The sequence below is a fragment of the Pygocentrus nattereri genome, chromosome 21 (assembly GCF_015220715.1).
Source record: "Pygocentrus nattereri isolate fPygNat1 chromosome 21, fPygNat1.pri, whole genome shotgun sequence".
NCBI classification, from domain to species: domain Eukaryota; kingdom Metazoa; phylum Chordata; class Actinopteri; order Characiformes; family Serrasalmidae; genus Pygocentrus; species Pygocentrus nattereri.
In genome coordinates, this window is record NC_051231.1 from 11526900 (window position 1) to 11540994 (window position 14095).

General features: G+C 37.2%; 1 protein-coding gene across 1 annotated transcript; it reads right to left on the reverse strand.

Moving 5' to 3' along the window:
* Nucleotides 1-3100: 3100 nt before the first annotated feature.
* On the reverse strand, nucleotides 3101-12721 carry isy1 (ISY1 splicing factor homolog). Its single transcript, XM_017704712.2, has 11 exons — nucleotides 12652-12721; nucleotides 11124-11146; nucleotides 10904-10955; nucleotides 10752-10817; nucleotides 10138-10180; nucleotides 9913-10025; nucleotides 9367-9484; nucleotides 8427-8549; nucleotides 5975-6093; nucleotides 4969-5058; nucleotides 3101-3708 (listed from the first exon to the last, which is right to left on the reverse strand). Exons 1-11 carry the CDS (start codon nucleotides 12652-12654, stop codon nucleotides 3601-3603), a joined length of 858 nt encoding a protein of 285 aa, XP_017560201.1. The 5' UTR covers nucleotides 12655-12721; the 3' UTR covers nucleotides 3101-3600.
* Between the last annotated feature and the right edge of the window lie 1374 nt (nucleotides 12722-14095).

The window sequence follows — 14095 nt, forward strand, 5'->3', positions numbered from 1 at the left end:
GTGACAGAGGTTTATGTAAAAAAAAAAAAAAAACCCTTTTGTGCAAGTAATTTGGACCACAATGCAAAAGGGAACTGAAGAATGACAATATGCAAAAAAGTAAAACACAAAAATGGATATAAAAGGTTTTGCCTGGCAGCAACAGTGTATATCCAAAAGGATATAAATTCTAGTACAAGATTATACTTAATCCCTTCATTCTTGACCAGTTTTCATGCTCTAATTCCAAAATTCCATTTCACCAATGCACAAGTCTGATAGCCAGGACTCTATGCACTACCTAAGTGTGCTAGTTAGAATGCAAGTAGGAATATTGGAACACAGCCACAGTTGTGTCCGTGCTAGTGACCTCATTGGCAGAAGGAAAACAGCAGTGAGAAGAACTACTGAGTCAGGCTTTGCCACATCAAACCCTTTGATTCAGTCTAGGAATATTTCGCTGTTGTTGGAACAAAACTTTGAATCTCCAAAATGATAACTTTACAGGAGAGGGAAAAACATACTTTACTTTTAATGCAAGTCAGTGGAACCAGACTTATTTCCAAGTGATTCTTTTGGTCCATTCATCGTGAGATTTTTACAATGTAAAGGGCAACAGGCATTTTTAGATAAAAAACTGGAAAAAGACAAAATGGAGATACAAGGTTTTGTTATGACAGCAGTGATATAATAATGTATTATTATTGTATTTTACATATTTATATTTGCATATTCTGATGTGTATACACACACACACACACACACACACACACACACACACACACACACACACACACACATATATATATATATATATATATATATATATATGTATATATGTGTGTGTGTGTGTGTGTGTGTGTGTGTGTTTGTAAATTCTCTAATAATTCTAAAAACCTCATCATTCACTTGTGTTCATTTCCTTTAACTGTAAAAAGAATGAAAACAATACAAAAGCATGACTATCTGGACAACAGCTGTTTTAATTAAACAGAGGTGTAAGAGGTACTTCAGAATGATTTTGTCTTCCTGTGCTGCTGTTGTTTTTTTTTTAAACAGCCTCACTTCAAAAAACAGAAACCCAACAGGCCACATCTGACACCTGAGCTTGACTTTGGGGGGAAAAAGCAGTGATTTGAATTACAAATGAGAAATGTTTTCAGTGAGTAACGACAGCAGACTTGGATAAGTGAATGAGGAGATTAGATTTGGTCTTGATATTGCCAGTGTGACCGCGGTTTATTCTAGGTTTGGCGGTCACATGAACCGAGCTGCTTCAAATCAGTCCCTTAATTACAGCAGCACAGGTCACTTTGGGTCACTGAATAGTCCCTCACCTCTTAAAACAACCAGAAGCAAATCTCAATGAGGAACAGATGGTGAAGTCTCGGAAATAAAAGATAATAGAGCTTCGTCACTGTTATAGAAAATTCTTTACTGGTCCAAAAAAGTTCGGAGAGCATAGTACAAACATATTTACAAAGAATCTTTTGCTGTTCGACTCACAGTGGGTCAAAGTTTAACAATCCAGTCCCGAAAACGTCCTCAAAGGCAGGATACGGCTGGTACAACAATGTAGACATTATAAAACACCAGGATTATCACATCAATGGTGTGTATGAACAGCATTACAATACATTAAACCAAATAATTACAGTGACTGTCAACACATGACCATACTGACCTGAAACCTTTAAAAACCTGGGATTATGTGGATGCTAAATCGCAATATCACCTCAGACTTAGCTCATAGCTCAGACCTATATCCATGCTACGTCCACACAGTGTCTTAGCAACTGTTGCAAGGCTGAAGCAGCTTTACAGAACACAGGCATTCAATTCAAACGTTTGTCAAATGATCTAAATTTATAGTTTTTTATTCTAAATGATATTTTGTATGTGTGCAAAAGGTCACATGGTTAGGTGTAGGTTTTATTGTGTAATAAGGTATTTTCAGGGATAAAAGCACTATATGGCCAAAAATTTGTGGACAGCTTTTCTAATGTTTCTTCCAAAATCCAAGAGTTTAAAAAAAAAAAAAAAAACTTACTCTACTGGGAAGGCTTTAGGAAACACTAGATATTGGAACATTGCTGTGAGGATCTGATTGGGCATTGTGAGGTCAGGTACTGATGTTGTATAAGTTCTGGATCACTCCAACTCATCCCAAAGGCACTGGATGGAGCTCTATTACTCCAGAGAATACAGCTCCACAGCCCAATAGGCTCATGTGCAGCTGCTAGAGTGACCTCTCCTATTGCTTCTCTATGGAGATGAAATGTATTTAAGCCTATGTGCATCTAAACTCAACAGTGGTTGCGTTTTAATGTATTTTCATGCATCTAGATTGACGAACATAAAGGGATGTCCACAAACTGTTGGACATATAATGTATCTGACTGATACACTAAGCTAAATAGGTTTCAGCTGTTTTAGATCTTAAAAAGCCAAGCTAGGGATGAAAATGCAAATAGAGCAACTCTTTTAATTGTAACATAAAACTGATATGCAACTCAAAGTGTCTGTAAAGTGTGTACATTATTCATTATAACTAAATCAGTGTTAGAATACATAATAAAAAAAATCCACTGCAAGTGTAATCACATGCACCATAATATATCATCTGAAATGAGTATTATTAACACTCTAAATGTATATATTTTGGCCGAAACTAAGCCAGTGTTCTCGTAAATCTGTCCAACCTGGCAACAGTTGCTATGCAACAATGCATTTGTGAGCGAAACAACACTCTTAAAAAAAAAAAAGAGGGCTCTTCAAAGCTTCTTTAGTAAAAGAAATACTCAAAAGACTCTGCATGACAAGGGTTCTTTGCTTAATTAAAAGGGTTCTTTGCACCATAAAATGGTTCTTCAGATTGACAGAGAATGTGTTCCAGAGGGCTCTATATGGAACCTTTGTGTAAAGGGTTCTACATAGAAAAATGGTTCTTCTATTGAAACAAGCTTTTTGATGCTATATAGAACCCACTCCACAAAAGGTGCTATACAGAACAATACACACCACACATTCTCTATGAATCTGAAGAACAATTTCACAATGCAATAAACCCTTTAATTATGCAAAGTGTTCTTTGGGCATTAATGGTTCTATATAGGGCCATTTTCTTTACTGAAAAACCCCTGAAGAACCATCATTCTTCAGATTGATGGAGGAAATGCTCTAAATGGTTTTATATAGAACCTTTTTCAAAAGGGTTCTATATAGCACCAAAATGGGTGTAGCAAGTTTGTATTGTTACAACAGCAGAATCCTTTTCAGTGCTATACAGAACCCTTTTCGAAGCATATACCACACATTCTCCATTAATCCAAAGAACAATTTCACGATGCAAAGGACCCTTTAATCATGCAGAGGGTTATCTGAGTGTTCACAGTTCTATAGTGAACTATTTTCTTTACTACAGAACCCTTGAAGAACCATCTTTTTTAAGAGTGCATAACAGGTCAGTTCCATCTTCTGACTTCCATTCTGTATTTTCACCCTTCGTAGCTTGTAGCCCTTCAGAATTAAGCCATAAATGGATTCCCAGGTCAATAAGTCTGCATGGCTGTTATTGTAAGGTTGCCAAATACTAAGAACAACCACTATAATGAGAGGACACTATAAGCCAAGTAGCGCTTTAGCTTCTTCACTTTGCGCCATTAAGCTCTCACTGGCGTACTTCTGCAGCAACTCCATCTTCTTTCTTCTGACCAGGGCCTCTTCGATCTGTGAGCGATCAATAAAATCAATAAAGCACACGTTTTCTCAAAAGTTCAAACTAAAAGCACTTATTATTGACCATTCTTGAGCAATGAGTCGTTTACACGTCAGTACATGGTGAACAGTCAATACACTAACACACACAGTGGTTTTCAATGTTATAAACTACTAAAACGAATCTTAAAGCTGTACATACTTATTCTGTAAGCAACAGCAAGAAGTTATTAAATTATAATTAATGTACTTATTTTATAAGCTATATAATTAATTCCCTATCTGCCTCGACATGTGACCTAATTATGCATTTTGGATATTAATTTTATTGTAACTTAACTCTTGATGTTATTTGTCATTTTTCAGTCATTGGAGAATAATGTACTGTTTGACACTCTAGTTGTTTTACAGCTTCCTTAATAATTTTAAATCAGTGAAGCTGTACAAGACCAGGATCACTGTATTCATTTATCTGGAACAAAACATTTTTCTATTATTTAAAACATTCATTAAAAACCTTGACAAATAGGACATACATGTATATAAAAGTTTGAACACGCCCAGTGAAATTGTGTTCTTTTTCTGACGTGAAAATAAGGTAACATGTAGTCTATAGAGAATACGTTTAAATATGGCACATTTATCTGCAAATATTAGGACACAATTTCTATTTATTTACTGAATTTAACACATGATGTGCCATCAGTTTCACACAGGATATAAGTAATATTTTTTCTAATATATTAAGTAAAAAAAAAGCTGTCTTCGAGCCCAGGAGCAGTCCAGAAAACAGACTTGTTGTCCTCATTAAATTGGGGTTCACTTCCACGCAACTTTGGTGCGGTCTGCTGCACATGTGGCAGCCATCTACTCCCACTGGTGCGTGTCAGGTGGCGTGATTGGTTCCTTTTGTAACATGACTGCTTGATTGCAGGAAACGGTTGTTGTGGACAAAAAAATGCTTCACTGCTTGAGTGTTTGTATACGAGGAAAACAATAAAAGCAGAATGTATAAAGCTAGTGTTGACTGTTTTGCAAACCTGCACCTAGAAAAGTGACATGTAGAATTACGCAATCGTTCTAAGGTCCGGGTGGTCCTGGTTGTGGACAAATGTGAAAAACGGCTTTATCTTCACTTAGAAAATCAACAAACCAAAAACCTGATTAACTCAGCAAAACCAACTCAAAAAATAAATGAACCTCCCTTGTTCTGCATACATGCATGCTATACAACATACTGCACGATACAGTGCAACAAAACGAGTCCCTCACCTCTTTCTGTGATGGTACAGGTACGTGAGCGATGAATGTTTGTGCCCCATCTTCTCCCTCCATCTGTTCCCTCATTTCATCATCAGATTGCTAAAGGACAAAGAATTTGAATTATAGAATGAACCAATATGCTTCGAAACGAGACATTTTTAAATGACGCTCTTCACTTAAAGGGGAATTCCACCAATTTTTCATAATCTCTGCATAGTTACAGGGTTAAGTTGTAAGGAAAGTCATTCAGAGTGGTTTGGTGTGAAATGCTCTGTTCTAGAGAAACTTGCCAAGTCAGACTTACTGTATTTACAATGATGGTCATAGGAAGAATAAAGTTATGTGAAATGGTTACAAGAAGGTTTTGGCATAAAACATATTTTTTAAAAATCAATTCCCAGCAGAGAGGTACAAGCAGGGTGCTGTGGAGCAAAATAGTACTCACTTATTTCTTCAGATTAACCAGTATTTCACCATTATAAACATCACATTTAAAAACTCAGAGGACACATGTAGGTTCACTGGTGGTTTTGAATAGTAAAGAAAATGGCTATATCTGCGTTGTAGGCATGGTGACCCCCAGTTCCTATCACCATCACTGTAAATAAATCAGAGTAGGTAAGTTTCTTTTTAATTTCACATTATGCCACTCTGAATGACCTCAACAATTCTATTATGTAGGAATGTTAAAAAATTGGGGAAATTCCCAATAAAATCCCCTTTAAGAGCCTCTGCAAGCATCATACTGAAACTGCTCCATCACTACTAACCCAACAAGAAGAACTATGCAGCCAACTGCTCTCCCTCACACTGTGTTATGTGCTATCTATAGATTTGTTACTGGATTGGATCACATTGGCTCCTTTTTTTCACTCCAATATCCTATCCAGCATGTGCTGCTGATATCAGCCCAATACTGATACCTGGTGTCAGATTGGTGGCATCTCTAACATCAATCTGGGCATACCAAACTGAAACTAAAAGCAGGGGTGTAATTTTACAGAAGCATCATTACCTCATCGTCTTTGATCGCGTATATGTATTCCTCCTCCTCTTCCACCTCTTTGGCTCCTCCGCCCCCGGCTAAACGTGCCTCTTTTTCCTCCTTCCATTTCTCAATGGCCTCTGCTATTACTGTGCCAAAGGAAAGAATGGGACAACAAATCAATAAGCAGCATGTGAGACGATTAGCACGACAATGTTTTAGGCAACATTAATGAAATAAAAATGTTTATGAAATAGTCAGATCTGAATAAGCTGTGTTACCGTGGAGGTAATTATAATTACGCAATAAAACATAAGAGGAAGTGTTATGTCATGCCTGTTACCTGCCTACAACCACAGAACAAGCGTTAAAGTCACAATGTAAAATATTAATGTTTGTATGATACAGTAAATGAGTTACATTAAACATGCAGCAAAAAAAATCGCTAATCAGAGAGATCTGAGAACTGCCGAGGTCCCAATACTACGATGAGTGTGCATGACCGACATCCCTCAGTCCAACACTCTCAGCCTGTTACACAACTGGAGCAGTAGTAAACTCAACAGGACAAATGAAGTGAAGGAGAAATAGGTGAAATGGGAGCTACACATAAAAAGCTTCTTTAGTGACTGTTTACATGCAGGACAAAGGTTTGGTATACGAAGACTTCTAACTGAGCCAGGACACTGACTGAACGCATTCACATGACTAGAACGTGGCTGACCCATCCAGGTGACTGGACTATGAGATGGATATTTAAGTAGCACCAAACCTCATGTTACATGTCAGGCATTCAATAAGCACCTAATGGGAAACACATGGCTCGAGAGTACAGCAGCACATAAGACTACTACTCTGTCAGTTTACAGAAACAAAGCCGTCCTTTATATCACAACGATCCGAGAACAGTCTGCTGTCTCTCTGTAAGCATCCCAGTTCCTAATGAAGTGAAGTCATGTTTCAGTATTAGTAGGAATGTCTCGTGGCGAGAGGTCTTCTCCAGAGGCACGAGACATTTAAAACGGATCTGTCACTTATGTAACTGGTTGTAGAATGTAACTGAATGAAGCGTAAGCCTCATTGTCTTAAACATATCTTCAGTAGCTGAGAGAGCAGGTGATGCAGACAATTTATTGCTAGCTATTTAATGCTTAAGATATGACTTTCATCAGTTGTTTTGCAGAGATATAAGGATCATCTATGCCATAAAATGACATCACGTAAACAGCTTTGTGTTACTACAAACTACAAAACATACTCATTCATTTAAAACCTTTAGGAAGAGCCAGATGTCCCCAAACTTTTGACAGGGCACCTCAGAAAACGACTCCGTTTTTTTTTATCACAATAATATCAGTCTACAATTTTATCATGATATTGTACTAAAAACACCACAACAATAATGCTACAATAATATTTCTGCTAGTTTGCATCTATTATAAATTAGCATCAAGCTAACAGCGGTCGTTTTTTCCCCACACTGGTGTCAGAATTACATGGCTCAAGTCTACACATGGACTTTGGACAAGTAAAGCTTGCAACAGACATTGGGGTCATTTTTATTTTTTAAACTTTCTATGCTACAAGTATAGTATTAAACCTTTCAGTAAATGTCTCAACTCAAAATGTTACTGGATTTGCCTGTTAGCCCATTAGCAGCCTGCTGAGCTGCTTCTTATGCTAAACTGGGTCCTTGTGTAAGGTTAAGTTCAGATTTCTTTTGTAACTTTCCCTTAATATATACATGTATTTGTGAGACTGAACATTCTCCCCTCTCCAAGCTGGGTGGGATGCAAGTCTTCAACTTTCTGAGAGATAACTTGTCCTCGATCTGCTCTATCTGCTGTGCTGTGGCTACATTCATTGTGGTTGTTTACAAGTTCTGTTCAGAAGAGAAAATGTATCATATCCAAGAACACGTGTCATCATGTATCCCTCAGCTGCGGTATTTGTTTTTTTCTACCGATTTGCCCTCGCTCCCTGAAATTCAGTCAGATATCTTAGCATTCATATATTTACAGGTGAGACACTGTTTTCTATTCCTGTGAATGTCCTCGAAATCACCCTCTATTTCATTTTGGCTCCATGATGTCGCATCTTCTTAGATTGGAGAAGATTAGATTTATGTTGAAATATACTGAAACTACTGCTCCTTTCTATTTTAAAAGAAGTTCTTTCCTTTTCTATTTTAATTCACACCACGTTACGCCAGCTGACTGAACCTACCACCACCCCCTTTTCTCCCCTCTAATTTTGATGTATTGTTGCTATTGACCTAGATAATACTGATGTCATTTTTATTGATGGAGTCTCTATATGGGTGTTTATGTGGGTATGGGAGTTGTCTCGCTAGTGGTTTGGGTTATTGGATGTTGTTCATTGTCAATTGTCAAGTATTCTTTTGCTAGTTTTGATGCATCGGGCTAATTAATGGCCAAAGTGCACTACATGTAAACAAGATGTCTTTTAAGACAAGACCTACCTTGCTTCTCATACTCTTGCTCCAAGGGCACTAAAACACCATCATCCTCGTCTCGGTAACCATAATAATCAGCATCAATGTCCTTCATCAGCTCAGCCCGCGTCTTTCTGGGTGGTGGGACCGCTACAGAAGAGCGATAATCAGTTACTTTTCATATGGTCATGTTTTTTCTCAAATACACTCTGTATTCCACATGCAAAACTACCGAGAGAGAAAACTGAAGAAGGGGAGACAAAATAGTAACACCAGTCAGCAGAAAAACATAACGCATCAAATGCAATTCTCAGTAGCCTCAAAGGCTACATTCACATTACAAGCTTCATTGTTCAAATCGACTCTTTGCTCAGATCTGATATCTCTCATGATGGGTCAAATTCATTTAGATAACTTACTCAAATCGGTCATTAAGGTCAACAAGCTTGCGCACACCCTAATCAGTAACACCACATGAATGAGTCACATGTCATGAACAGCAACAAACTAACAAGCAGAACGAGTCTTCACTGTGATGACGTTTAACTCTGATCAGCTCTTAGCTGTTCATTATTGGAGTGAGATGAAGGCAAAAAGGTGAGATGTGTTGCTTTCCCTTCGTTTACAGGCTTTAACTTTTGTTCAGCACTGCTGCCACGGTAACGCTGATTGATGTGCGGGAGAAAAAAAAACATGAATTCCGATCTGAGCGTCATATTAAGGCCACAGATCTAATATGTATCCAATCTAGGATCACATATGAAAGCGGCTTGGGCCAGATTTGAAAAGATCAGCTTTGTGTGTCCACACAGCTCTAAAAACATCAGATCTGAGTCACATTAGGGCAAAAAAAAAAAAAAAAGTTTTGTGCCACTTCAACCTATTAATGTGAATGTAGCAAAAGAAACATTGATTCTTCTGAGATCTGAGATGCTGTTTATTATGCACATGTTTTCATTCAACTTACGCTCTTTTTCGAATAACTCTCTTACTCCTGGGAGGTCTTTCGCAGCACCAAAATACTTGTAACCTCTGTTTCCTGGCACTTCTTTGCCCTCATGATCAAGCATCTTTGGTCCTACTCTCTAATGCACACACAGACACAATCAGGAAGTTATAATATTCTTAACACAGCTGCATTAAATGTTTATTCCTTTAGGTGCATTTAAAGAATGAATACATAGTTTTACATGTAATAACTGACTGCCAGGAAAGTACATATTAGTTAAGGTCTCTCAAACTACAGAAAACCAATGAATTTTGTAAAAGTAAAATTAACCAATACAGCCTACTTAAAGGTACTGCTTGGCTTATGATAAATGACTGGTAGCTATCAATAAATATAAGCTCATTTGTCTGTTAATGACTATACAATTTCATTCACAGTTAGCAAAATAACATTTTGGATTAAACAATTAAATTGAAATTAATGAAGAAAGTCATTTCTATAACGCAATACCGAACACTGATTGATAAATTCCTCTGTTTGCTAAGGTTCATTTAAATTGTTTACCGCATAGTCGGGTCCTCCCAGCTCCTTGATTCGAACCTCCCAGTGGCCCTTCTCTCTGAGAAGCTTGTTGATCTCATCGTTCAGGTCACGAATCTTAAATTCCCCCAAACCAGCTGAAGAAGATTAAAAACACTATCCTTAAATATTTTAAGTTGAAATTCTGTGGTTCTGTACAAGCAATACACCTACAAATACACAAATAATGAATAAAAAAATAGTACTCACCATTCTGAATTTGTGCTACCTTCTTTGAAATTTCACTGATGATCTATAAAAAGGAAGATGAAAGATAGATGAAAAAAGGACAAGCTTCTCAAAACTAAATAACTAAATAGACATGCATTTAAGTGTACCAGGGTGCCCAAACATTCAGTCTGAGGGCCCAAAGTGTAATGCGTGTGGTGGGTCAAGAGCCAAATAGACAAAACAGTGTAGATATAAACAAGGTAAGTAGGTTTCAAATTGAGTTTGTAAAAATGCCGGTGACAATGTTACACTACATTTACATAAATAGTTTGTGATCGGCCAGATCAAACACCTCATTGGACAACTTTGGGCAGGCCAGATGTATGCAATATGACAGTTGTCATGTATCATGTAGCATAAATGTCATAGTTAAACAAACTTAACAGATTAACAAAGCTACTCTATCATAATACACTACACACACACACACACACACACACACACATACATTATATATATATATATATATATAAAAATACATAACACACTATCATATATCACACAATCTATCATATTACACTGAACACCCAGGAGCACAGCAGTGCTCAGAAACTTGTACACTTTCTTGTTTTCTTGAGCAAACATTCACTTGCCTGCCGTCGCCACTTCTCTGCTTTAGGTAACTCATTACATTCTGAAGCAAGAAATGGTCGTCTTTCCTGTTAAAAGATAGTACTAATGAATATGAGCATGACCACAAATCTATAATAATCAATAAAAAGAATCTGCCAAGCATAAGCCTTACCTTTACTTTTCCTTCTTCTAGTTGGGCTTGGCGAAATCTGGCCAAGGCCGTCCTACAGAAGAGAAAAGGCTTGAATAAGACAGTCTAATAATGCAAGGACTCTAGAATAAAATAAGTCAATTAAAATAAACACCATAATCTAAGTATCTACACAAAAATATCTGTGGACTGAAATACTTAAGAATAAGATATTGAAAAAAATCCATAAGACAAAACTTACATGGCCTTTTCTGCATTTCGAGCCTGAAATATAAATAAATAAAAACCCAAACATGATTACTTGGCAAAAGACAAACAGCAAAACATGTAATTATGTTTCAAAACATTATGCAAACACATTAATTCAAATTCAAGAGAATAGTAATGTCTTTAATGATGTTTTGTCTTAGTCTTAAAGTTTCTGAACTTGCGGAAGACAGAATTTAAGTATGATTAAGTCATATGCACATAAATCACTTACAGTACAGTATCTGAGCTCTTGCTACCTTTTTCACCTTAATTACAACCTGATCAACCAGCTTAACATTACTTTATTCCTTTACTTCAGTCAAACCTGCCGTATAACTGACTGAGTGACTGATAGAGGCTGGTAGTAACTACTTCCATGCACTTAATTACATTTTTAATGTATTTCTGTTTTTCTAAAAATACTTTTACTCATACTGAAGTTCATTTGGGAGGACTGCACGACGATTTTAGAAACAAATCAATATCGGCAGATGATTGTTTTAAAAGTACTATCACTGGATGCTTGGAATTCACTTCTAAGTCAAACCAAGAAGGAATGGTGTATGTATGTATTTAAGAACAGCAGAACATTTATGTGCCTCTCGGCTACTGTGCTAAAATGTCTGCATCTTATTTTATTTTATTGCATTGCTCAGTTCCACAACCATTCAGACTTGGATTCTATTGTTTTCTTTTTGTTGTTTGCTTTTATTTTAATCTATTGTGTTGGTTCAGCTTCTGGACAGGTTGGCAGTTGCTCAGGAACCTCTAGCTTTGGAGCTTTGGCATTTTATTGTAGACCAAACAGAGATGAACAAACTTCAGCTCCTATGTTGATCGGCACTGGACGTACTAAGAATCTGAACTGCAGTTCTTTAATAAACTCAGCAGCAGCTCCTAAAAATGATGGTTCTTTAGTAAAGGCAACGTTCTGTTTAGAACCATGAGATCTATATAGAACCATTTGTCCCTTAAACAGTTCTGATTTATGGATGTGTTGCAAATGGTTCTACATAGAACCTTTTTGAAAATTTTACATAGCACCACAAAGGGTTCTTCTACTGTTACGATGTTAAGCCTGTAACCCTTTTGGCGCTGTACAGAACCATATGCAACACATTCTCCATCGATCTGAAGAACCACCGCCTTTAAGCTACTAAAGAACCCCTGAAGAACCCCTGAAGAACCCGTGTACTTTACTTTCTACTCGAGTGCATATTCATAACGATGTATTGTGTTTATTTGGTAGGTTTAGGCTCCACTAGTCACTTTATCAGCAGTTACGAATAAGAAGGTTGGCTTCTTATTCGCGCTTTCGTTCCACCTTAAACGCAACGCAGCTGCACCTTTTAAGGTGGAGCGGAAAATTCGAACAAGAAAGGAACTTCAGTTTCCTCAAAATAACTGGCAGAAAATGAACCCTTGAGGTTACAGCTCAAACTCAGACTAACTAAACTCATAACTCAACAACACCTGCACCACAAGCTTCAGTCTGAACGGGAATTTAAGCGTTTATTTACCATCTTTAGTCGCCAATGCGGACGGCTGTGTGTGCTAGCGCGGCGGCGCAGAAATGTGACGCATTCAACAACTTCGATGACGACACGACCAAAAAAAACAATATCTCGGACTTTTATTCTCGCAACTTCCAATTTTATATTTCTCCGTCTTCGTGTAATTTATTGTCGGCATAGACATACATCTCATCTAAAACCAATCCTTTAGACACCCTGAAACTATAAATACTATAATAATACTAAAGTGTTACACATCTGTCTAAAACCGTGGGTTAGTGTAGCGGGTAACACCTCTGCCTTCTACACTGTAGACTGGGGTTCAATCCCCCACCTGGGTAAACACCCCATACTATACCAATAAGAGTCCTTGGGCAAGACTCCTAACACCGCCTTCGCCTACCTGTGTAAAAATGATTAAATTGTAAGTCGCTCTGGATAAGAGCGTCAGCCAAATGATGTAAATGTAAAACATTCAAAATACTAAATGAAATTTTTCCAAAAAATGTTTCACTGGATAAATTCTGTGTAAAAACCTTAAATGACGCTTCAGTACCGTGTTATTAATACGGTACTTATCTGGCATTTCTCACACCCTTTTCCTTCGTATGTTATCAAATGGAGATGACCAAACATCTTGCACCAGGGAATGACACTGTACAAAGAGATTGCTCCTCATAAGTGCAACCCTTTTTTTCATAAGTGCAATTATACACATATCCAATAAAAAGAATAGAAGAAAAAAATCAAAACAAAGAGAGAAACTGCCATTACTGCCAAGTGAAGACGTTTCCCTGCAGTTTTCCATCAGAACATACGAAACCTGCAAAATGAAAACACACTCGACTTCTGATGACATTACGCCATCTAGTGGTAGAAGACAGTTATGTCACATGGAACTCCATACAGGTATACATGCACATTGTTAAGTGTGTGCAGATTCTTACCTAAGAACAAAACCCAAATAATACAACTTTGGTGAATGTCTGAATATTTGTAAAAACTACACAAGTGGGATTTAAGAAGGCATTTCTTCTTAAGAACGGTTGGTGAATGAGGCCCAAAGTCTCAGCGTTTTCATAACCACTTCATCTAATATCTTTCTTTGAGGGAGCTTTTAGAGGTGGACGTCTGGTTCCTATCACCACCACTGTGAACAATTCTGGCTCAGTAAGTTTCTCTAGAACAGAGTATTTCACACCAAACCACTCTGAATGACTTTGTTTACACCTTAACCATTATATACTCACAACGTCAATTCCAATGAAGTTGGGACGTTATGTAAAACATAAATAAAAACAGAATACGATGATTTTCAATCTATATTCAATTGAATAAACTACAAAGACAAGATATTTAATGTTCAAACAGATAAACTTTATTGTTTTTTGCAAATATTCACTCATTTTGAATTTGATGCCTGCAACACATTCCAAAGAAGTTGGGACAG